The 26,043-nt window shown below is 38.5% G+C and overlaps 1 protein-coding gene and 1 long non-coding RNA gene across 2 annotated transcripts in view; one reads left to right on the top strand and one right to left on the bottom strand.

Annotated features, from left to right (window-relative positions):
• Positions 1–26,043, bottom strand: part of ak5 (adenylate kinase 5) — a 53,612-nt gene that overhangs the window by 10,264 nt on the left and 17,305 nt on the right. The window contains exons 6-10 of the mRNA XM_044019133.1: positions 21,561–21,752; positions 15,344–15,434; positions 11,320–11,393; positions 6,011–6,056; positions 4,743–4,787 (exon numbers count right to left, since the gene is read on the bottom strand). Of these exons, the coding sequence (XP_043875068.1) occupies positions 4,743–4,787; positions 6,011–6,056; positions 11,320–11,393; positions 15,344–15,434; positions 21,561–21,752 (448 nt within the window). The remainder of the gene's footprint in view (positions 1–4,742; positions 4,788–6,010; positions 6,057–11,319; positions 11,394–15,343; positions 15,435–21,560; positions 21,753–26,043) is intronic.
• On the top strand, positions 19,033–20,708 carry LOC122765091. Its single transcript, XR_006359931.1, has 2 exons — positions 19,033–19,347; positions 20,280–20,708. It is a non-coding gene; the product is annotated as an uncharacterized LOC122765091 (long non-coding RNA).

Genomic DNA, 26,043 nt, shown 5'->3' with positions numbered 1-26,043 from the left:
TTGTTAAAAAACCTCAGGTACAGGATTTCAGTTCTTATTTAATTTGCAGCTTGGTAATAACATTGTTAAACAGTGCAGTAATAAGGAGATAATATTAAAGTAAAATCATGCTTTTTCTAAAGTAACAATGAGGTAATAGTAACAGTACAGTAGTAGTAAATTAAATAAAAACATAAAACCAAGGATCATAAACAATAAATAAGATAAAAAAGAGCCAATATTAAAAACTACATTATTGTGAAAGTAGTCATTTCATGCATTTTTGTTTTTATTACTTATTAGTCGGCATGAAAACTGAAAAGGTATAGAAACATGAAAAACAGCAGCATGACAAATCAGAACAATATTGCTAAGTGTTTCAACCTTCTACTTTCCCCTCTAAGAGCTGTGCAGCTCCTTCAGGTCTCAGCGCCGTTCACAATAAGAGCCAAAACGAGAATGGAATATATTAGAAAGAGATGGAGTGGCAGACAGAGATGAGAATGAAAAATGAGAGAGGAGAAAAAAATCTCTGCAGTAATTTAATTTGTGTGTGCAGCCTAACTTCATAATTAAATTCTCTCTGAAGTCTCAACAGGTCATGGTTTTTATGTGAAAATATAAAATCAGTCTGACATGGGCTGCGGCAGAAATAAACCTCCACTAACAATAATAATATTATATATCATATATTTATAATGAGATTTTTCTAAGATACAAACAAAAAAACATGAAAATATCAAAATAAATAAATATTTCTGACATAAACAGGTTGATTATTCAGTCAGTGACCAGTTTTCAACAAGACTAGTTTTGAAAAATACACATTATATCTAAGCAGATGATCCTTATTGTTTAGGGAATTGCTATTATTATTTATTTTTTCTTTTCTAATTATGAGTATACTGTAGTGTACATAATGTGTCCTTGTAAATATGTCTTAAAAACAGTCATTAAAGTTGATATCAGTATAACTCTTGATCAACAATCTCTGCTGCTGCTTGTATAAATGACATGTCATCACTGTTTCACAACTGATAACTTGACACAACTGTTGAATTTCTGCTCCTCGTCTCTCTCTTCTGTCTCTACCTCCCCTCCCTCTTGTCCTCCCTCTTTCAATTCACCCCAACCTGTCGGGGCAGATGGCTGCACATCTTTGAGTCCGGTTCTGTCAAGGTTTCTTCCCTTTAAATTGGAGTGTTTTCCTCTCCACTGATGCCTAATGTCTGCTCATTGTGTGAATTGTTGGGTTTCTCTGCCTCAAGTTAATGTATGTTGTGAATTGACTATACAAATAAAATTGAATTGAATGTGGGCTTAAGGGGCTACAAAAAACTCTCAATCAGGAGCCACATAATTACATCCTGATAAAAACTCCTTATGAAACAACTGTATTATTAAATACTTGCTTTTTAAATCACCGTTTAACACAAGCACTCTTTTTACATCCAGTTTCACTCAAGAGCCAAAATGCCATTGCATCAATTCATAGCAAGTAACACGGTCTCTTTCAGCCAAAAAAAGAAGAAAGAAATAAGGGTAATTTTGTGCAGAGCGGAGGAAGATTGAAGTGAGAGAGCGAGAGAGGATCAGTGGGTTGAGAACATAAAGAGAACAGAGAGGAAAAGGAGAAAATAACTAAAAGCAGCAACACCAGTGACTCGTCACATTAGCATTTCCCTGTGGCTTCGCCTCTGTCTGAGTCGCTGCTGCTGCAGAACCACGTTTCATCTTCACAGTCATTCAAACCAAATTGAACTTATCTCGCCAAACTTTTAATTAAAAATAGAATAGAAAATAGAAAGATGTTTAACTCTTAGAACACAGAGCATAGCCCCATTACTATGTTCAAACGTCTTATATCCTTTTTTCAGCGCAACCTATAGGCAATCTATATGAAATTATATATTTTTTTCATTTCCACCAACTAAAACACACATGAGCAGAAAAAACACTCAAAAATTTAAAACAATTGGATTGAATTTGTGAAATTTTGGAAATACGTCACAGTTCAAATTCAAATTAAGCGATTTAAAAAGAATCATAACTTTGACTCAACAACACATAAGAAGACGAACACAATGCACTTTGTAAAGCCTCAAGATGTGAATGTCCATATAAGGAGTTGCATATTATTTACCAAGGGTTAAAGGTACAGAAGGCAGAACGTATTTGAAATGCTTTTGCTTTTCCAGAATAATCTCTCAGCTTAATGTAAATCACATGATCTGGGAGAGAGGATAACACTTCTTCTCCTCCTCTGGACTCTGTTTACAGCACCACCTATTGGCTGATTCACCTCACCTACTCTTTAGTTAACGTTGACTTTTTACGAACAATGTTTTCCTTCAGTTCTCTATCCAGATTTTAATTAGCATATATATATATATATATATATATATATATATATATATATATATATATATATATATGTATGTATATATAGGTGTGATATTTTAGATGGAGGTCAGTTCTGACGCAGAGAACTAAAAAAAATATAAAGAAATAAAGGCTGGTGCCTCAGTGTACTGTCACAGCACAGCATTCAGAAGTACCTGTGAGAGGTGATTTAGAGGATATTACACAGCAGTGAGCCAAACATAGAAGAGTGGATGTGTTGGGTTGTAATTAGTGTGGCATTGAACACACATTGAACACACATTGAACACAGCGGCTCTTTGACATCCAGTGTAAAGTTTAAGTACAGGCGTTGATGAGATCATTAACGTGGCTCTGTTCTGTGCTTTTCACACTGTGACACAAGCCTGAAGTCAATGATTTTATTCCGCTACTTATAGATTAAACCACCTTTTATAGATCCACCTATTTTTTAGTTCGCTTCTTTGCTAAAAAGTTCTATATAATGATAATTATACATTTTATTTGGGAGGCATATTTCAGAGCTCTCAAGATCACCGTGCAGCACAACATCAGCAGTAGATTAAAAACAGCATAGTTCTATACGACTTAAACAGAGTGTTTCCTCTGTGATGTGGGTGTCTCAGGCCGCATTTATACTACTATACTTTATTGTGAGATGTAAAAATTGTGCTGTGCCATCTACACCACCCTGACATTTAACATACAAAAAGTCAGCTGACTCTGTTTCAGTTTGAAAACTTTAAACTACATTAAATGTTGAACTTGAAATTGCATCATTGCATCGTAGTCTGGATGTGCCATTTGTATTTAGACCAATGTGAAGAAAAATCATATGTTTAAATGGGTGTTTGACCAATGAAAATATGTTTAATTGACATTCGCTCCCTTTTTTTTCCACCCTCAGGCGTCATTATGGACATTTTTGTCCATAAGCTTCCCTCTCGATGTGTCCGTTTTTTGTTAGAAAGTCTCTCTCTTGGCAAACTTTGGAATTCAAATACATTTTTTTCTAATAGATCATCCATCCATTTTGGACCACCTTGTTATAGCCCAAAATGGAGGAAAATAACATGCACACACACACACACACAGCATCTATGGTAACCCGGAGTGAAGTTTCACATTTATAAAAAGCTTAGGATGCCACCAATACATTGAATATTTGTATGAATACTGACTTTCTGTTGTTTCAGCACAACGTGAATGAATTTAATTTATGCACTAAATCAGCCCCGAACTGACAGTAGGGCAATTATATGGAAGTCACCTGAAAGGAGCATTAAAAAGTAACACACTGTGAAGGTGAATTAATTTAAAGGAGCCTCTGAAAATGACAATTTCTTCTTGAAGGAGGCAGCAACACTGAATATGAGTAAAATGTCCTTCAGGGACACAATCATGTACACTGTATCATATCTTATTGTATTGTATCATATGGTATCATATATTATTGTGTTGTATAGAGATATAACGTCTAAGATACTCACGATTGTTGTTTTACAGATATGCAAAATGACATTATCGAGTATTTAAATGAAAAACCCATGAAACGAGCACTGTGGTTATGATAAAAGGAAGAAAACCTGGAGACACCACCCTCTTTGAAGATGTTCAATGTTTCTACACCGTAGGCTCCAACTTCTTACTTGAATTCCAAACCTTTAAGGAAAATGTTGTTTTCCTGAAACATTAACTTAAACAACTAAAATCTAAGTTCAAATGATATTGAATAATTATCATCGTCAAAATCCCCCCAAAAATAGATATTATTTCTTGCGTTGTATTATATGGCATGGTAAGGAATTGGTGTTATATATGGTGTGAATACATATATGAAACATGGTGGACCATGTTAAATAAAACCAAAAAATGATTGTCTTGATCTATACACATCTTATTCTACAGACTGAAGAGAACATCTTTGTTTCTCACAAAGAATCACACAGTCATCATTTGAACTATAATGATGTAAAAATAACCGCAATTCGATATTTATTCAAAATCGTTCAGCCCTCGTGTGTATCAGCATCAACAGCAGCACGCTCTTATTTTGAAGGCTTGAATGTTTCCACTCTCTCGGCATAAAGCCCTGTGCCTTGTTGTCTGCTGATAAGTGTTGCTGAAACGAGTCATGACACTCGACAGACCGCAAACAAAAAAAACAACCCCTTTTTTTAATGACTTCATTAACTTCCCCTCGATAAGCGATGATTGAAATCAGCGCGACCCTCTAAGAACAGACGTGTGTCCTGCAGGCGACGCGGCTGAAAACAGCTCCTGCATCACAGCCTCAGTTTGACTTCTGCAGAAAACACAACTGCTCGTGCTGTGTGTGTGTGTGTGTGTGTGTGTGTGTGTGCTCCTCAGCATGAACGTACCAATCACGAAGATGACCTTTGGTTTCCTGTGTTCTGTGCTATAACCTGTCAGAGGAGAGAAAATCAGATTAGCATGTGCTGCAGCTCAGCTGCACATGTGGAACATCACATACATATGAACACATGAACACAAATGGGCCCCCACTCTTCTATTCATTTATTTTTGTTGGCTTTTAACCCGAAGTGAGTTGTTTCTTAAGTGTTTTAGCTTATTTTTCTTTTGTATTATTGTTTTTAAATGATTCTTTTATTGGCTTTTATGTGTGTCTTTTAGCCACTTTGGTCCAAAAGAAAAAAAGAAATCAGAAAAGAAACAGCAAATTATTATACTAGATTGATTTTATGATAATGATTATGATGAAATTTACAACTGAGGCTAAATAATTACTCTCAACATCAAGAATAAACAAGAAAATGTGTAAAACATCTTACATTTGGCATAAGCACAACATGAATAATTACTATAATATTGTAGTATAAATAGTCTAAAATTAAATGAATTAGTGTGTAATTTTATTGAAATCACAGTACAGTCTACTGCAATTTTCAAACTGCAGGAGATGCAATATTTATTAAAGCCACAATGTGTGTCAAAATATCATTTTAGCTTGATCTATACACGTTACAGACTGAAGAGAACATCTTTGTTTCTCAAAGATCTGCACAAACAATCACACAGTCACCATTTTAAATGTGTTTTTTGAAAGAAAATGAGAATAATGATGTCAACATTATATATCGCAATCAAAATAATCGCAATTGGGTATTTATTCAAAATTGTTCAGCCCTCGCGTGTATCAGCATCAACAGCCGCAGCTAATGTCACGGAAATACTAATCAATCTGTATATCAGCAGTGACGACACAGTTTTGGACTGTGGTTTGGACCAGTGAGAGGAGCATGTACTGCTCTCTCTCTAATCAGACTGTTGTCGTTTTCCTCCTCGTTGATCTTGTCATCCTTTGTTGTAGCTGACGAGATAACCGTCAGATCTAAGTGACGACAGTAAATCTACGGACGAGTCTTCCTCCCCGTTTATTATTACACATTCGGTGCAACACTCACACACATGCTTACACACACACACACACACACACACAGTATGAGATGAAATGAGTGCAGTGAGCTGCATAATAAAGCTTTGGCGATATGATATGCTGCTGTTTTGTCACCTGTGTGTTATGAAAGTATGACAGAAAGAGAGAGTGTTTGCTCATAGAGTGACTATTTAATACAACCGATCAAAATTAGTCCTTTTATAAACTCACTTTCTGCGGCTCCTTCAGCGTAACCGATGTCTTCCTCATCTTCCGCCTGGAAAGACATGAGACAACGACATAAACACACTTAAAAAAACAGTATTTTTCATACTTCTCCTCTCACATAATGTTCATTCATTCATTCATTCATCTTCTACTGCTTTATCCTCCACATGAGGGGTGCAGGGGGCACTGGTGTCAATCCCAGCTGACATAAGGTGAAAGGCGGGCTACACTCTGTACAGGTGGCACAGTCCATCACAGGGACAACACTCTTTAAATAAAATCCAGTATTGAAAGTAAATTCTGTAAAGTTCTGTGTGAGGAATGTTGGCAAAAGACGACTGCAGCGAGGAATGATGGCGACAACTTACCGCTGTCATTAAACGCATTCAATTATTTAAAGATACAAGAGACTGAATAAAGACGAGGAGGAAAAATGATTCAAGTGAAGAGATTATTGAATTTGATTTTCAACAGTCCATCAAGGCGCCTAATGGAGTGCAAAGTTTAAGTGTGGGCTCATTTCTACATCTAATAATGACAAGACAGAGTTTAAAATTATAATGTTAATGGATCTTGCAAATGGCACAATTTGCACCACTTTGTGTGAGAACAAAGGGAATATTTCAAGTACCGATCATGCTCTGCCATTATTGTCTCACCAACCATGTAAAACTTGCACTGTTCTTTTTTTCTCATTTTTTGTTGCACTGACTCTCATGCCACCTCTCAGTCAAATGCCTTACAAACCTTTTTTCTCTCACTGTTTACCACTTTGGAATATTGTTAAAGCTGAGTGTGAATCTGATGTTGTTGTTGTTGTTGTTATTCTGCCTCTGTTTGGTCTTCATGAACAGAAGCGATGGAACATTATTTGTCTGCTGCGTCCTTCATCTGAAAATGGGCTCAGTCAAGCAAAACTATCAGACTTGACTGAGGGAGGGAGCGTTTGTGCGTATATACAGGGGCAGCGCAGGGGCGGGTGGGGACAAGAAACATTTATCGTTTCAAAATCCTGCAGAAGGACTGGGTTTTTGAAATGTTGCACTGACAGGTGACACAAAATCTAAACACTGCTAAACTGAGAAGCACAGTGTTGTGTGTCACAGTTGATCTTGATTTACTTTAGTTTCCTGTTTTACTTTGTCGGGTTATTTCCTGATGTCCCTCCTCTGTGACTGTCTGTTCCACCTTGACGTGTTTCACCTGTGTCCAATCGGCCCTCGTCTATTTCACTCTCCTTGGTCAGATGTTTGTTTCACGTCTTTTTTGCCCCAGCTTGTGACCGACTGTATATTTATTGTAGGAGTAAAAACTTTTAAAAGTTTGCCTGGACAGGTGTTTTCTGCAAGAGAGTGACTGATATGTTGTTAACTGCATCGAAACAATTGAACTAAGTGCAAAGAAAAAGCCTTTTGTCTCTGACTTTGATAAGACGTCAGTTCAGTCACATCCAGGCGCAGCATCTCAGAAGCTTAAAGCGTTGGCTGGAGCTGGAGTCTTAATCAGCACTGTGTGTTTAAACAGTGGGAATGTAACGTTAGTTTAAAAGTTTAAAAATGTAAAACCCACAAAAGTTTTAAGAAAAGAGCACTCGTCTTTGTCTAACTTTTGTCTGAAGTTCCTGTCTCCTTTATCCTGTTATGACTCATGAATGCATTTGTCCAAGCGCTTCAGGGAAACCAATAACCAAAATATCTTTTATTAATTTATGTACATCTTAAGCTTCTGCTTCAAAATTCAAATGCTCCAGCTGGTCTGTTCATGCAGTTGTAGAAACATGGCAGCACATGTTGATAGCATTTATAAAGCAAGCAGCAATAATACACTCATGGTGATGGGGAGTATATTCAATTTCAGCCAATAAACACTCCTAAATATTATCAACATTGTCGCTCTATCTTAACTCTGATAATGACTTTTGGACTTTTTGAGGACAACGTGGAGGTGCAGTTTGCATCAAGGATTAGATGAAGGGAAAAACGTGAAGCAGAGATCTGTGTTCGTGATAAATAAATGCTGTCAGTGTGGGGGAGAGCTGGGTGCCAGTGAAGAGTCTTGGCATGTGGGAACACCAACTGCTCTGGTGACTCAGAGAGAGAAACACATGACAAGCACACATTGGTTCCACGTGATGTGACAAGATATGTAAACACACTCACACTCGCACTGTTATGATCAATTCCTGGCAATCTACTTTCTGTATATTGGTGATGAGCAGCAGTATCAGTGTGCTGTTATTAACACCTACATTCCAAAATGTCACCTGGTGATGGATGAAACTGGTAATAGATGCTGGAGAAACAACTACAAGGTCATTTCTTTGTCATGATGCTTTAAAGTGTATTAATAGTGAACACAACACAACATAATGGTTTGTGCTATCAGGAAAATTCCAATGGTTTCTGAAAGCTGACAGCAGGCCACACTCCTTTAGACCTTCTACTCTACCTGTTGAGAAGACTAAGGTGTTTTGCAGAGCAGGAGATGCTCCTTTAGCAAATGCTACAGAGGACTCATTCAACTACTTGAATAACATTCCGTGAATAACTGTGGAGCAAAAGACCTTGCTTGCTGAGCAGTGACCGTAAACTGACTCCATTATCAAGAGCAGCTCCCAAGTGTGAATTCACTGCACTTTAAAAATGAAGATTGTTGCTGTAAGTATATATGTATGTGTGTATGTCCTGAAAATCATCGATAAAGAGCCTCCATCACGCATAATAGAGACAGAGACTGTGTGATTTGTTTCTGGACTCGATATGTGAGGATGGGAAATAAGACAGTCATTGTTTCTGTGTGGAGAGGTTATGCTCGTCTGCTTCCTGACACAACAGCCTTCTGCATCTCTGGACATGTGGAGTGCTGAATCATCTGGCCTTTGAAATGAAAATGAGCTCAGCATTTGTCATTTTTGAAAATTAATTTGTAGAGAGAGTCAGATGAGGACTTGCTTGTTAGTGAAATTTGATTTCTACGACAGGACAAAAGTGTCACAACTGAAAGGACAATGCGATTGCAATTAGGTTACTGCTGACGCTAAAAGTCAAATAAGGAAGATTTTTTAACATTTTCACAAAAGAAACACACAAGTAATATTGCTTGGTTACAGTGGTGTCTATGAGACCCAACCTTCATTTAAAATGTACATTTACTAATGTTTAAATCGCTTTTCCTTCTTAACACAGAGCAAAATGTTGCTTTCACATTGACTGTTTTATTAATGTCTTATTGCTTTCTACACTTCTTAATTGTTTTCTTGTCTTTTATGTGTTTTTTACATTTTCAATAATGGAATGGTCATGGTTTGAAATTTTAAAATACATATATTCCCACATTTCATCCTTAAGCCTTACTCAATGTTTTTGATGAAGGCATATCACATTAATATATGTATTTAAAAGGGTTGAACATCACCATACAATTACTTTAATATTTGACTGCCTGGGTGTATTCTTTGACTTTGTTGTCAAAGAGAAAAGATCTAAGCAACCTAATGTCAGTCCATGAAGTTCTCCTATTCAAAGAAGATTTAATATTTTACAGCATGCTAGTTAGTGACGACCTCAGAGATGTATAGGATATGATACTTTATGATACTTTATTTAAGTGGGAACCCAGTTGTGAGCTGAAGCTGGGGACGTTTCTCAAACCTATTAGAAACAGAAAGCATGAAGCACAGTGAAACCCCTGGAGTTAGACACTTAACCACAGAATGAGCTGGTCGGTTCTAAAATAGTCTTTCCACCAATGGGACCAAAGAAAGGTGCAATTACATGGTGCTGAAGTGAAGAAACCTGATGGGAAGCAGGACTGAGAAAAATGGATCAAGGCAAAGTTGGTGGATATATAAGTTATTGATGTATCTTTTAGGGTTGTCACAAGTAGAGTTTGCACCTGTCTGTCTGATGAACTAACTAACTGATGAACAAGATAACTGACGGATGAACAAGCTAACTGACTAGTGAACTAGCTAACTGATGAACAAGCCAACTGACTAATGAACTAACTAACTGATGAACAAGCTAACTGACGGTTGAACAAGTTAACTGACTAATGAACTAACTATCTGATGAACAAGCTAACTGACTGATGAACTAGCTAACTGATGAACAAGCCAACTGACTAATGAACTAACTAACTGATGAACAAGCTAACTGACGGATGAACAAGTTAACTGACTAATGAACTAACTATCTGATGAACAAGCTAACTGACTAATGAACTAGCTAACTGATGAACAAGCTAACTGACTAATGAACTAACTAACTAATGAACAAGCTAACTGGACGGATGAACAAGTTAACTGACTAATGAACTAACTAACTGATGACTGACTAATGAACTAACTAACTGATGAACAAGCTAACTGACTAATGAACTAGCTAACTGATGAACAAGCTAAATGACTAATGAACAAGCTAACTGACTAATGAACAAGCTAACTGACTAATGAACTAGCTAACTGATGAACAAGCTAACTGACTAATGAACAAGCTAACTGACTAATGAACAAGCTAACTGACTAATGAACTAGCTAACTGATGAACTAATTCACAGAACGGACGAAATGACAAACTGGTTAACTAACTGGCTAACAGACTAACTGACAAATTAACTTGCTAACTAACTGACAAACTGGCTACCTAACTAACTAACTAGCTAACTAAATGACGAAATGGCCAACTGACTAAGTGACTGACAGAATAAAGTGGTGTAGCTACACAAGAGTGCTGAGTCCTGGTCTGAGACTTGTATTTGTCTGGATAACAGAGGAGCTCAGTAAACGTTGTGTTGTCAGTAACATAAATACTTCTCTTCATGTTTGTTGATCAGATGGTTTCGACACCAGAGCGTTTAAGTTTATACTCTGTATAAACACTGATGAGTGTTGTTGTTGTAAACCTGAGTTATACTGCAGCGTGTGCAGCTGTTCAGCGAGTCAGCGGCCCACACTGTGATAGCACAGCGTGTGTGTGTGTGTGTGTGTGTGTGTCACAGCGCTCAGAGTGAACAGAGCAGATCAAAACAAGGCCTCATATTAAAACAAGGCAAGTTATATCAAACACAGGTAATATATAGAAATGCTAATAAACCCTGTTACAGTCACAGCTGAGCCACGGGAAGAACCTGCTCACTATGAATAAAGTTGTCAACAGCCAGAACTGCTGCTGATGTAATAATAGATGATCAGGGTGAGCTGATCAGAGTGAAAAAGCCCAGATTTGGCTGTAATCTGATACTTGAGAGGAAAGACTGTGAAGATCATCAGAGTCTATCACAGAACGACCCTCCACATTGAGTCATAAACTTACCTCACTGTACTTGAAAGTGACATCAGCCAGGCTGCTGCTTTCACCCAGTAGACTCAGGTCCAGCTCGCTGGGGCCTGAAGACACACACAAAATCCACAACATGCATCAGACTGGAGTGGAACTGTTTGACATTTTGACTTTTCACATGTTTACTTGGTTTCCCACTGAGACAAAGACGTGAGAGGATGAAAGTGACTCATGTCCGTGTGGTTCGAGTGTGGAGCTGCAGACAGTAAATGATCAGCCCTCCTGAAATCTCTGTTTGTTCATCTCAGGCTGCGATAAATCCTAACCAAACAAGTTGCTTTGTGGCAAGAAATATCATCTTTGGTTGAATTGTTTCCAGAGAGGCAACAGATTTTATTTATAGTGACACTGTCACACTGAACTGAGGGTGCTGATTTCTGTTTGCTTTAATTATGACCATTTTTTAATTGTGAATTTCTATTTAATGTAATGTACTTTATTTCTATAGCCCTTTACAACAACCCACAGGTTTATAAAATAAGAGCATTATAGACACACAGCATTAAAAACACACAGTATAAAAACAAACTCATGACACATAAACCAAAGGATAAAAAAGTGAAATAAGCACGATTCTCTCATGTCCTTTAAGAGAAATGGATATTAATTTTTATGTGTATATAACTCATACACATTGTAGTTCAGGTTCAAGTGGTTCCATTGTGGCGCTGTTCAACCCTTCCTCTGACCTCATCATTTTGTTGTGCAATGTTGGTTGTTATAATGACAATAAAGATCCTTTCCTGTCCTTTAAATATGTCATTTAAAAAACTAGATTTCAGAGGCAAAATGACTGAACAATTCACAACTACTGTCAATTCTTCAGTTATGTAATCACAATCTACAGGAAGAAGCTGCAGAACCCACAGAAAAACCCACATAAACAAGGAAATGAGTGGTTACATTACCACCTGCTGTTAATACGGAGTCTCCAACTGACAGTGGGACAAAAGCAAAGTGCCCAACAGAGAATTTTGATTTCTTTTTTCAAACATGTCAATGAAATTCAAATATCATTTTCAGAACTGAATATTACTGTAAGTCGTGAATGCTATTAACGTTTTAATGATTTTTAGTTTATCACTGCTGTTTGTATACACAAAACATGCTTTTCTTCAATTTAGTAATTTCCAAAGAAACAATAAAATAAAATCCATATGCAAGTGGACAACGTGTGACCTTGTCAAGACCAGTAGTTCTGAATGGAGACCAAAACCTGCTCCAAATGAGGCAATTAGGGCTAAGGTTGGGTAGAGATTAGGGTTAGGATTTAACCCGGTTTTGGTTGAATGAGTGGAAGTTGATGCAGTGTCCTTGGAAGAATAGAATAAAAGAAAAAATAAGTGTGAGTACTCCCCTTATCCATTATCCATATGAGGCGTGTATGTATGTATGTCGTCATTACTAAATCATTACTCTACATTATGAAAATCCTCAGTAAATAAAAGATACAACATGATGAGAGATTGACTCAAATATTTAGTCCGTATTAAAATAACTAAAACCTGGACTTTCCAGATGTAAACATACGGATGAACATCTAAGCATCTCAATACAAAGCATACAAACAGAATATTGACAAACACCTGTGCTCAAAGTGACCTCCTTCTCAAAGCTGTTGACTGCCATGCTGTGATAAAGTCTGACACACATTGCATCTTCCATCGCCTTCCTCAGTGGAAATGAATCGTAAATAATGCTTCCCCTCGGCTGATTTTTTTTTTTCTCCTTCCCCCCATATGTTCGTGCCTCCTGATTAGAGAAGTGGCTTTGACTCTGTGAGGCAGAAGCTTCAAACATTCAGGCGGATTCCAGAGAGACTGTAGCTGTGAATTTCTCAGCTGCATTATGTTAAACAGCCTCAGACTGAACCAGATTTATGGAGAAAGTCAGCCAACAGAAACTGTTTTCGCAGCTCCTGACTGACGAGTCGGAGGAAATGTGGCCTTTGGTCAGCGGCGGTCTGAGGTTTTGACAGCGAGGAGATTTTCTTCGTCTTGAGGCCGCTGATGTCAGGCGGATGAGGCTTCGTTCTTCAGCAGTACTTTCACCTCAGCGTCTGCTACGATAATCACACCCTGAGGATGGACACGGCTGGAGGAGAGGGGCAGCAGTTTCCTCTCAGCTGAGAAAAGTAGCACTAACAGCAGCAGATGGACTTTCAGATGGCGATTTCTCTCATATACTGTAGTAGAGTGTGCCGCGCAGACTCCTGATCTATTTATAGTTTAAACGATCTTTATGTTCCCTGCAGCTGTTCTTTATGCATCTTCTTTGTGATGTAAAGTCATCACCTGATGGTTTTTGAGAGGATGGAGACCTTTGAGTGGTCGCCTTTCATACTGGACTCCATTCAAGATGTTTCCCTTTTAATTCCTGCATATGGAAAACCTATAGTGGGTCATCATCATGGAAAACATCTTGATGGCACAAAAAAGCATTGCAGAGTGCACAGACATGACGTAAATGACATGTCGCCGAGTCGTCCCTCATGAAATTGCTTTCTTAAACCACAAAGAATGAATTTGCATTAGTTAATCTCAAGGAAAACAGGAAAAACAACACAGCTGTCTGTCAAAGACATGTTTACATACACATGCATGATTACTTTATTACTCTGCAGAGAAAAGATTATAAATAAAACTCTAATGTCCACTATTGTACCTCACCAATCACACATACTGTACACACACACATATACAGTGAGAGAGAGCGAGAGAAACTGAGCCGTCTCAGGTTTTTTGATAAGTTCTGTGTTGTTTATGTGTCCAGAGGACACCAGTGAACCTGAGGAACTGTGATGAGCAGATAACAATGCACACTGTCTCCGAGTAATCAAAGACTGATTCTAACCTCATTGTTTCAGTGCTTCTCATAAATCAATGTTAACCCTGCTTCGGTGGTTGCTATGCCAACCCTCGTGGTAACCAGGGAGATGGTGGGTGATGTTTTTTGGTTTGTTTTTACTTGTTCTCTTCTCTTCTCATGAATGTGGACGGTTTTGGAGAAGCCCTCTCTGCACTGCACACCCGCAGTGGCAGTTGTTAGATAGAAAACAAATCTGTTGGCTTGTTTCGTCATGTTTCGTCATTGTTGGCCCCACACTGCAGAGATAGGCACATTTATGTGTCATATTATGTTATTTCATTTATTATAACTATATAATTATGCGTTTCCATTGTGATCTCAACATGTGCAATGTACACAATTGCAAAAGATAATTTATATACATACAAAGACTGCTTGAACTTCAATGAATGTAATACATTTTGTTTTCAGACTTTTATTTATTTACTTCAACAACTGATGTAGAATGGGATGCTTTTCTTTAAGGGAGGCATTAAAATGCTACTTTTAATTTTGAAATGAATAAATAAATAGACATGGAAATGGAAATGACGCGTTTAATTTACTGTATTTCAGCGTCTGCATAGTGTGTGTGGCTCTATGTTCGTAGCAAACCTCGAGCAGACAGACTACTATAATACTGTTTATTTATTGCAAGTCATCGTCATTACCTTTATCATAATCATAATCAGAATGATGTGCTGCCCAGTATCTAATCCATCCATCATATCCACTTTGACACATACCACATTTTGCACAGTGATAAAATCATTCAAATGTTCTCTAAGCAGCAACATAGTAAGTATTTTAGTAGAATGACTCACATATCATTAACATGGGATTAGTGATTGGATTATAATGACCACTTTTAATTCCTTTATATACTGCTGTTTATATAATTGTCTAATCTTGCATTGTAATGAGCGTGTTAATTATTTTCTATGACAGAAACACAATTGGCCATGTTTATCTCCCACAGCTCAACGGGACGTCTTCATATGCCTTTGTTTCCTTCACCCACAGACACGCGTGAATGTCATTTAATAATAATTTATATGAAAAGTGTGCAATAGGCAGACATACTGCCTGGGATAGCCTACGTAAAGATAGAAAAATGTGTCTTGTCATGAAACGTGTCTCATCATCTCACCAGCTGCGGGCTCCTTGGAGGGAAACAGCTTGTTGTCCAACGTCATGCTGATGTCACAGAAAACCTCCTCCTCATCTCGGTCGGCATCCAACTGCAAGGAGGAGAGGGAAGAACTTCAGTCATTTACACCTGCTTTATCCGACTGCAACACCATCATCACAGACGCACTTATCAATTCATGGACATGTAACACACTCTATGTTTATGGGATTTATATTTGACACCCGGTGTGTCGTGTTTCTCGGGCCTGTCGGCTAAGCTCAGGTGTCGTATCTGTTCTTATCGACAACAACAATGCTAAAAAAAACAGTACAATCCATATTTTCACTCACAGCCCACACACGGACACTGAGGTCCACTAAACTAAAAAGTCATGATGGCCTTAACCTACAGCATCATAAGTAAAATGGACATGCTCAGTCAGAGTTAAGTTGCTGTGACATCCTGAATGAGACTCATTATAAGATCAAACAGGGAAAAAATTAGCTCTGGTCCTGGGAGCAGCACACTCTGAATATTCTGTATTCACCGCACACCAGAAACTTTAATCACACTACGCTCATTATCATCCTCCCGCTCTGTCTGTTGGTCTGATTCAGATTAATCAGCGAACGCTCAAATGCCTTCATCTGCACGTACCGTCTTCACTGTGAATGAGGCAGGAGCTGAATGAAGAAGAAGAATCTTTGTGGTCCTTCCGTTCTCGCCGGACCAGCCGAAAGGCGACCGCAGTGGCCACTTTATTAGCCACACCCATTCCACTGCATCGTTAACGCAACTATCTAATCAGCCAATCACACGGCAGCAACTTGGTGCATATACACATGCAATCATGGTCACGACGACCTGCTGGTGTTCAAACCGAGCATCAGAATAGAGGAGGAAGGAGATCTAAGTGACTTTGAACGTTTCTGAGGCACTTTTCTGTTGAACCAATACATTTTTTATTGAAAAGAAGGATAACATAGTCAGGGTTTGTAATAATAATGTCTTGAAATACAGTAATAAACTAATATTTTCACATGGAATGATTGCACCTGTCTGTCACTCACATCCTGCCTACCTCTGTGCACTACACCAACACCAGAGACACTAGCTACAAGTTACAAGGATAGGCCCAGAATCCACCAAAAAACAGTCACGATAATCACGCTTCAACTCAGTTAATATCAATTATTGACATAAAATAATTATTTGAAAGTTAAAGACTGAGTTTTGCCTTTGAGTGAATGTTAATTGTAGGGATGCACTATATTGGAATTTTTGCGGATATCAGATATAACGGGAATGCTTGGGCTGATAAAAAAAAAAAAATGAAATAATAATAATAATACTTATTTGGGCTAATTGATAGAGCATTCTATGCTCATGTTTCCTGTTTTATTTTGAAAGTTACCCTTCCTCTCGTTTCAGATCACTTCACTTCCTGCCCCTGTGTGTTTTGCCTCTGTTCTTGACTGTCTGCCCCACCCTGATTAGATTCACCTGTGTCTCGTTGTCTCCCTTCACCTCATGTATAGAAGCTGCATTGCACGCCTGTGTCAAATGTCCTAGTTTTCTTGTAGTTTATCGTGAGCTGTTTTCCTGTTTTTTGGACTATCACCTGTTATCAACCATTTTTGGATTTGTTTGCCAGAACTGATTGATCTTTGTGTACCAAACCAGCCGTTTGAGATAAGTAAAGGGATTTTGCTTTAAAACCACTCATTTCTCATTTTGGGCATCAAGTGACACTGATGTGTCCTTTTATATCCAAAGCTATGTTCCTCCAATAAGGAGGTTTGTGTAAAACCCCATTTATTTTCACAAGTGCCAGAGTGAGAGTCCTTAGTGTGTTATTCATTCCAAGGGCAAAGGAAAAAGCTCCTCAGCTCAGTTATGCGAATGATTTGGCGTCAAGTGTCCTTAATATCAACCGCCCTTTCCAGGGAAACACAATGGGCTTGTATTAGAATACAAAGTGAAGCTGTGTCCTAATGATCCACAGCCAAGCGGCAGCCACCAAAAACCTGTGTAAACACAGAACTCTGAAAGACTGGTTTAATACATTTTTAGACGGAATGAGCTTAGATTTCTTATGTAACTTGCACCAATCCCTCCTTCTGTGAATACACTTTTTCTGGCAACTTTGGTGCCACATTTACCAAACATTAGCCACATTATTCATATTATATAAAATCTTTATATAGTCAAACAGTGGAACTGGGTAATTCCACTTGTGGAGGGAGGAGAGAGTTGAAGCTGTCACATTTATAAACATCTACATATTCTATGTATGTATGTATGTATGTATGTATGTATGTATGTATGTATGTATGTATGTACGTATGTATGTATGTACGTATGTACGTATGTACGTATGTACGTATGTACGTACGTACGTACGTGCCCGCCCGCCCGCCCGCCCGCCCCCAAACTTTGGAAAGAGTTAGCTATAAATAATAGTTCTCTATAAATAAAGTTGACTTGTCTAGTGCATTTGAGCTTGCTGTGTATCAGGATGTGTGAAGTCCACTCCTTCATTAATCAAGTGATTCTTTATTTGGGGTTAATTTTAGTTTAACTTTAGTCTAACTTCTTGAGATATAAAACCATGTGATCATATTTGCATAAAACATAGCTAATGTTTGTAGATTAGGTGTCCTGCATTGTCAAATCATAACTTTAAAGTGGACAATAAGCTAATCCTACATTGTGTTGCGTTAAAAGTGACTTCTCTTGGTCTTGTTAATCTAAACTTCCTGCCTGGTGGCTTTACAAAGATGGCTGCTGAGTGCGGGACCTTCCTCAAGAACCAATGATCATTTCGAGGAAAAGGTGGCGGAAAATCAATATCATAATGGCTGCAACCTAACAGAGGATGAAAGTGCCAAAATCCTATCTCGGAGTTGTTGTTTTTTTTTTTATAAAGTGCACTTACAAAGTTGGGGTCACGTTAAAAGGCCTCATCCATTAGAAGATTAAAGGAAACGCATGAGTCACTGAAACTGTCTTAGGAGCAGGTTAAAAGCAGCCCCTGGTGAGGCTGAACCTGTTTCCAGGAGAATATTTGATCTCCTCACGGCTTAATCCGTTTTTTGGTCATCTTAATTCATGTGAAGTTTGGAAATGTGATTCTCCTGCAAACCTCAACACTTCAAGTTGTCTTGATATAAAGATCAAAGTGTGTGCACGTAACGTTCGTTAAACATCGCGCTTTAACAGCTCAATAAACCGATGAATTTTGTTGAAACGGGTATTTTCACCTTTCAAAGATTCAATGATGTAAAGGCTACAAATGCACACACACACAATGAGAGTGATATTAAAAACAAATCCTTTTAAACCCTTAATTCATTAAATGAATCACCCAGCCCTATTTGAAAATTGTCCATCTTTTCATCTGTGTGTTGTGACAGCGTCACTCGTTTGTGTGCATTGTGTACATAGACTTGAAGGACTTTGTTCTCTATGTTGAGAAAAAATAGAGAAATCCTGCATTTTTAACTTTTCACAGATGTTTAGTTTTCTTCAGTTAGACACATCGTGATGTATCGCTATATGATTGTCTTCCATAATCGTTGTATCGCAATGTTATTGGTATCACGTATCGAATCTTCTTAAGACCATCATGATAATTTATTTTGATTTAATGGCTGTAGAAGTGTAAAAATGTTCAGTGAGCTAGTAATTCTGCCCCTTTTTCCAAGATAACTTACACTGTCCATATCTGGCAGTTATTCAACCGTTTAGGAATTACCGTACTGAGAAGATCTCGAAAACGGTCTAGGAGTTATGGTAATAAGAAATATACATGTCAAATCCTGTTGGATGATCACAGAAGGGTTAACTGATCAATAACTTGAAAAAAGTTGTCTAGCCCAGTTTTACATTCAGGTAATCGCTGTCATTTCATAAATGCTTTTACTCATTAATGATGAAGCCTGTATCTCATTTCTATTCCAGGAGTAATGGACAAATGACAAACCCCTGGAGAGACAAGAGACCCGGTGGGACGTCACAAGGTGCGTGTTGTTTGTTTCTACCTGCGTGGCATCAAGTAGCATGTGGGAAGGAAGCTGTGGCTGAACTCTCTCAGGGAATACTTAATTAGATTGCTCCTTTTTCTTTCAGTCCAGGCCACAACAAATAATTATCCCACCTCACTGCAATTTCCTGTTTGGGTTTTTATTGCGAATGTATGGTTGAGTCAGCCCTGCATGAGAAAGAATTGTGTGGCATTTATGTGTATTTTCACGCCTTTATATGAAGAAAATCGAGATGGAAAGTCAGAGAAAATGCGTTCATTTGCGCCATAACTCGCCAGCACGATGAGTCAACTCGATGAAACGTCGTGAATTAATAGACAACGTGTATCGACAGTGTCGACAATGCTGAGTAATGACTCACTGTGACTGTTCTTTTAAAGAGTCATGTTTTCCAAGATTGAATCTGACATTTAAAATGAAGGCAGCGTTTTCTCACAAAAGCCAAAGCAATTAAGCCTCAGAGTTTGTTGCAGCATTCATTAGAGGGGAGAGTATTGAGCCTTTCTGTTGGGATAATTACTGAGGCGTGGGTGGAATCTAATCCATTTAGGAATTTAATCTAATATTTAAATTTTGTTTTCATGCTCGGATGAGCTCTGTTCTGTTTGCACATTTTTACAAACACTGATTGTGCTGTTTGAGTGCGTACAAACCAAACTATTAAATATTAAAACTGTACACACATTTTCTGTGTGAAAAAACCTACACACATATTCATTCCTCTATTAGTTTACATTGTCTCATTGGATTCTTAATTGTTTTCTAAATTAAATGTATCATAACACTTTAATACCTTTTTGACAGTAAATACAGTGGAGATTATCCTGCATACTTTATTGTAGCATATTAAGAATTTAAGATGTTAACGGTCTGAAATCATTCAAACATAAACAGTTCTCTCTCCGCAGGGAGGAGGACTACATGACACAGCACTGAGACTCAGACGGATCAATAACTCCACAACCAGAGTGTGTGCAGTCACATCCTGATGGCTGCTGGAGCTCTGTCTTACATGACATGGCTGCCTGGATGCACCAAACCAATCTGGCGAAGATCCCAGTGGTCTAATTAAGACCGGGGCCTCAATTCCAACTGCATTAACGAGCTTCCGCCTTCAATACAATCAGCAGCAAAACAGATATCGCGAAGATTTGTGCACTTTCTCTGTAAACTCCTCAGCTGGCTTCTTTCGCTAGATTGGATGAAAAGGAGAATACTCGAGGACGAGGTGTGATACTTCTCTGTACTCGAAAACTAAAATCAAACAAACGCTTTCGTTAACTGAAATAAGTTTTTTGTAACTGAATTGTGTGTTTATAAAACTAACTAAAATTGTAGTGAAGATGTCTTTGTAAATTAATTTCATACGTAAGCCTGTTGGGCTCATATGAAGTGTATTTGTGTTTTTCTCTGCTGGCAATTTTGAAAGGTCGTATTTTCGTTCATCTAAGTGAATCATATCTAGGGGTTTATTGGTTTTTCCTCAGATTGAGCTCATGTAATGTGTCTCATGAGGGTTATTAATTATTATTTATGTTGTTATGTTCATGTGTGTCTTTAGTGTGTTGGCTATATTTCTTTTACCTAACTGGACACTAACTACATGTTATATTTGATTCAGGGACAGTTGTTCTTCTGTACTAATACACTTTGTTTGAATCTTGCACCTGGCAAATACAAGAAAGTACAAAAAACACTAACACTAATAAAAACTAAACTAAAACAAAGCATTTACAAAAAATAAACACTAACAACTAGCAAACCTGCTCTAAAAACTAAAACTAATGAAAATTCAAATCTCTAATAACCGTGACTCCTTGTTGTACCTCTCAAGTACATACTTCCTAAGAATACAAATACATACTTGCACACTTGGGTATTGAGTAGTAGTAATTGGGGTGAAACTGTTTGCGGAGCGCCCTAAAGATGCAAAAAGTTAAAGTTTTAAAATGTATTCAACCTGCTGACAGCAGCCACTAAACAACAATGTAAAACCATCATTCTAATCTTAATCATCCTATTGTCCTTGACGTGCTCAACAAACCAACAAAACCAACCTCCTACTACTTGTGTTACAGTTGGAATGTATCGCGCACAATCTTACAATATGAACCTACATTTGACCTTTGGCTGCTTTTGAAGTACATGTGTATGCATGTGTAAACATAATCCTAATATTCCAGTCTTACTGTCACAATAAGGCCCCTCTCTTGAAAGTATTTGACCAGAGGAATGGTGTTTTGTTTGAAGTTGGTCAGGCGGCGGTCGATGGCCTTGGGATTGTCGTCGGGCCGTCCCTGCTGCTCGGCTCGCTTCTGCAGCCTCTCCTTCAAACGGTGATTGGTGCAGGCGAGGAACACGACCAGGTCAGGAGTGCATATCTGAACGGGGAGAGAAGATTTGAGGAGCATTACAGCCACAGCGGGCAAAACACTCAGCTTGACCTTCATTCACACGAGATCTGAGGAAACTAGTGAACTAGTGCAGGGGTCAGACTCAATTTTAAATTCTATGCTCTCAGGTCGAAAGACCAAAACCTTAATTTGCACAAGAATGATGAGTTCACTCTCAGTCATTTCTGACTACATACATTTTATTTCCCAGCAGTTTATTTTTGCAGCAGGTCCACCACCTGAACTTCATTGGGTTTGAATCATCACGCCAGAGCTTTGAGACTGCAGCCTTGATCCAGCAGCTGCTCCTCTGATGATTCGGTTTTAATCTCGGGATTGTGACACAGTCCTGGACTCCCAGCAGGAGGAGAGAAAGTCATTACCTGCAACATGCAGTCACACACTTTCTGACCTCAGCAACAGAACATTACTTTGGGATCCAGTTATGACTGTCAACATTCCCTCATATCAACCGTTTGTGTGAATAATATGTCTTCATTCCAGTGGTTGCTGGGCTTTGAAACAGAGGGAGCTCATTTTAGGCCCAGTTAATTATACATAAAACCTGCAAATGAGCAACTATAGAACAAGGAAACACGATAATTGTGTAAAAACTGAAATGTTATAATATAATATATATAATATAATTTTATTTACAGTGTATATGTACAAACGGAAATGGTCTATGCCGCCGAGCAAACAACACACAACGACCAGCTGTTGTCGCAAAATCCACACAGGACTGATGCAGAAAAGGCTCCGCTGTCGTGTATGTTTCTGCAACGCTGTCAATCAAAAACTGACTCCGCCTTTATGTCCGTTCCTCCAATCATCATGCAAAATCCCAGAGTCCGCGCCCGTCCACTGCTCCATTGACTCGGAGAGAAGCTGAGCTTTCATGGAAACGAAAATCACGTAAGATTCCGAACAAGCTAGTGACACGTTTTACTGGGCCTTTATCTACCTACCTACATTAGATGTTACCATAATATCAGTGTCAATATAATAAATTCATACCCCTCTCATTACAATCAGGAGCTACAGCATGACTACAGAACCTGTTGCCAAGATACAACCGAGTGCAAGTGCTCTGCATTAAAAGAAAAAAAAAATAGCCCAGGAGGCGACACTGACTGACTTCATGGAAATTCAGAAGGAATTCAAAAGTTTGAGCATTAATCACTCTTCACATTCTGTAGCTGCTCACCTACAGAACTGCACCACGCCGTGGGAACGTTCCTCTTAAGAAGTGTCAAAATGTGCGTGTGTGTGTGTGGTGGTGGGGGGGGCATTATTATTCATACTCTGTCGTTTGTTATCCTCCTGTCTTTGAAATCCACATGGGGGAAAAAAAAAACGAACCCAACACTGTGCATTTGATCTACCACAGCCGAAAATAGCAACAACGGCTTTGCTTTTTGAGGTGCATGCCACTTTGACAACAGGACTCCGTTTCTCGGTCTTCAAATTAAAGTTTCTGTTTCCATAGCAACATCACTTCTGTGTGTATGCGTGTGTGTGTGTCTGCGTGTACACGCGTGTGTTTTTTACTGTTAATGTGGAGCAGCAGCAGCCAGACACTAGAGTTATATCTGATGAGGAAATGTAGTTGACGTCCTCATCTACTGCAAAGCACTGATCTTCTGGTGCCACATATGCTTATATATACATATACAATACTATATACGTATACTGAGTCCTCATCTGATTATTGTGTTTGCTGAGATAACAAAAAATAAAAAATGGTTTAATGTCAGTAAAATGAAAAAGTTATAGAAAAACAGTCCTCTGTCATTTGTCTGTACTGCTGCTGTTGTGAGGCTGCAGGAGTCGGTGTTAGAGAAAGAGGGAGCTCTCTGTTAGTGAAACCAGCTCTGTGTTTGTGTACAGCATGCCGTTAAACTGCAAAGAATATCCTCTGCATGTTTGTTGAACAGGTAATTTGATTCCAAATTATATTTTGTACAAACACTGATGAGTGAGCATGTTTGTGTGTGCGTGTGTCAGGTATTATTATATTATATTATATTATATCATGGGGACCTAAACATGTTTACATAGTCACATCATGGGGGGACAGATAGCAAGTCCGTATAAGACATGGGTTAGGATAAGTCTCCAGTAAATGAAAGTCAAAGTAATGTCCTCTGAAGTCATGGGGAAACCAGTGTGTTAATATGATAATATGAAATAAATCAGTCCCAAATAAAACCCTGCTGGAGTCACAGCTGAGCTACATGAAGAACCTGCTCACCATTAATAAAGTAGCAGACTTTATTAATGGTGGTTAAATGAACGAGGTGAAGTGATGCAGATGATTGACAATCTCTGATCCGCTTAAATACGATACTTGAGATCGGGATCGTCCTTCGTATGAAACATATGGAGTGTTCATCACTCGGGCACGATTGACTCCAGACCCCCGGCGGAGCAGGCAACAGTGATACTGTCACTTGTTTTTTAGGTCAGAAATTAAGTACGTACACAGACACACATGCACGCACACACGCACCGAGCCCTAAATAAGGTGCATAAGCAGGCTGACGTTGAACCGATCGCTGTGCCAAACCCTACAGCTAATACCCTTTTAGGGATGTTCCATTAAATGCACTAAATTGAAAGGAAAAAAAACAAACAAACAAGCTGACAAATAAACTGATGTCAGTGAGTCAACACTGAAATGTAAAAAACACGGCTTCCTGTTGTGCTTCAGAGGAAGGTCGACATGTATTTACTGAATACTGATTTTTTTCTGAAAGCACTCAGTGGAATGATATTGTTTTTTAGACTGTTGGTTTCGACATCACCTCATCTTTATGCACTAAGATTTCAGAAACATGATACTGACAGTGTCACGTGCAAATGAACAATCATACTTTGGTTGTGTGAACACCTTTTGTGCTTGGTGAACCAGACGTTGTGTAACAGTCACGGCGCTGAATCTGAACCAACTCAGATAAAGCGCTGAGTGGAACTAATAATAATAATAATCATAATAAGAATGGACTACTTCCTGCATTTGACCTACTCTGTAGGTCAGACCAGTTAAGGCTGGTACATGAAGAAAGAGCTGAATATAGGCACGAGTCCAGAGAACTGCTCGCATTTGGTTATTTTCATTCCTTTGTGGAGCTATCAGGCATCTCAGTCTGTCTCCATAAGCACAACTGTGTGGGTGTTCTCTCTGAATGACATCCAGCAGTTCCCATGAAAGACAACACTCTTCCACTCTAAGAGCAGGTAATGGTATGACGTTATTATTATAATAACTAAATAATCTGCTGATTACATTCCTGTTTAACCATTTTAATGGTTCCCTATTGGTGCACCTGCTTCCCGCCTCTCTTCCACCATCTGCATCAACCGTGCCCCACTTCCAGCTCACCTGCCCAATCCTCCGTATGTATACCAGCAGAGTTCATGTGCCTCTGTAAACAATGTAGTTGTTTTGCTTGGCGTGGGCGTCACTTATATTTATTGTGATCCGTTTGGTTAGTTATTCATTGACTCAGGGATACTATTGTTTTGTTTTTTAGTTTGGTTTCCTGTACCCTTTTGTTTTCCTCCTCCTCTGTTGAATAAATACAGTACATATATTAAAGTATTTTTTGTTCAATGTATGTCATTGAATGTGTAAATACAGGGCGAACCCGATATCCTTTTCTTCTGAGCCTTCACCTTCACACACTAACCTCACAGGAAAACAAAGGAGCGAAAGCGAAACACGGCAAACAAAAAGTAATTATGCAACATCGCTGCCTTTGTCACTTCCCCCATTTGCTTGCAGAAATCTCACAGCAGGAGGTGGATGAAGCCACGTGCGCTTGAAACACACCATCGATTCATTCTTAAAGCAAAAATTAATTTAAATACAAACTCTCTTTGAAGTCGGAGAGCGAGTTGGCGACGTCCACGAGAAAAAAGCTCCCGCGCTGCTCTGCTTTCTTGCATTTTTCTGCCCCATTGTGATGGATGATTGTTAGCATGTCAGAGTGACAGCTCCATACAGCAAACTGATCGATAACTAACTTGTATTGCTTCACAACTATGTTTACTCTCAATCATATTGATGTTTTTTCGCTCTGAATGACCTGTTCATCATTCAGTGTCAACATAGTAACACAAAACAAGTCACGGTGTTACATAACAAGTTCATGCTTAGCTCTTTTTCTTTCCTTTTGTAAATAAAAACAATGGGGATTGCTTAGATGTGTGTCTGCTGGATTTAGGGGCCCTGGGATAAAGGGATAAAACACGAGATATAAATAAAGAAAATAAA

This window comes from Solea senegalensis, linkage group LG1, assembly GCF_019176455.1.
Source record: "Solea senegalensis isolate Sse05_10M linkage group LG1, IFAPA_SoseM_1, whole genome shotgun sequence".
Lineage (NCBI taxonomy): Eukaryota > Metazoa > Chordata > Actinopteri > Pleuronectiformes > Soleidae > Solea > Solea senegalensis.
This window is presented reverse-complemented; position numbering and strand designations above follow the sequence as displayed.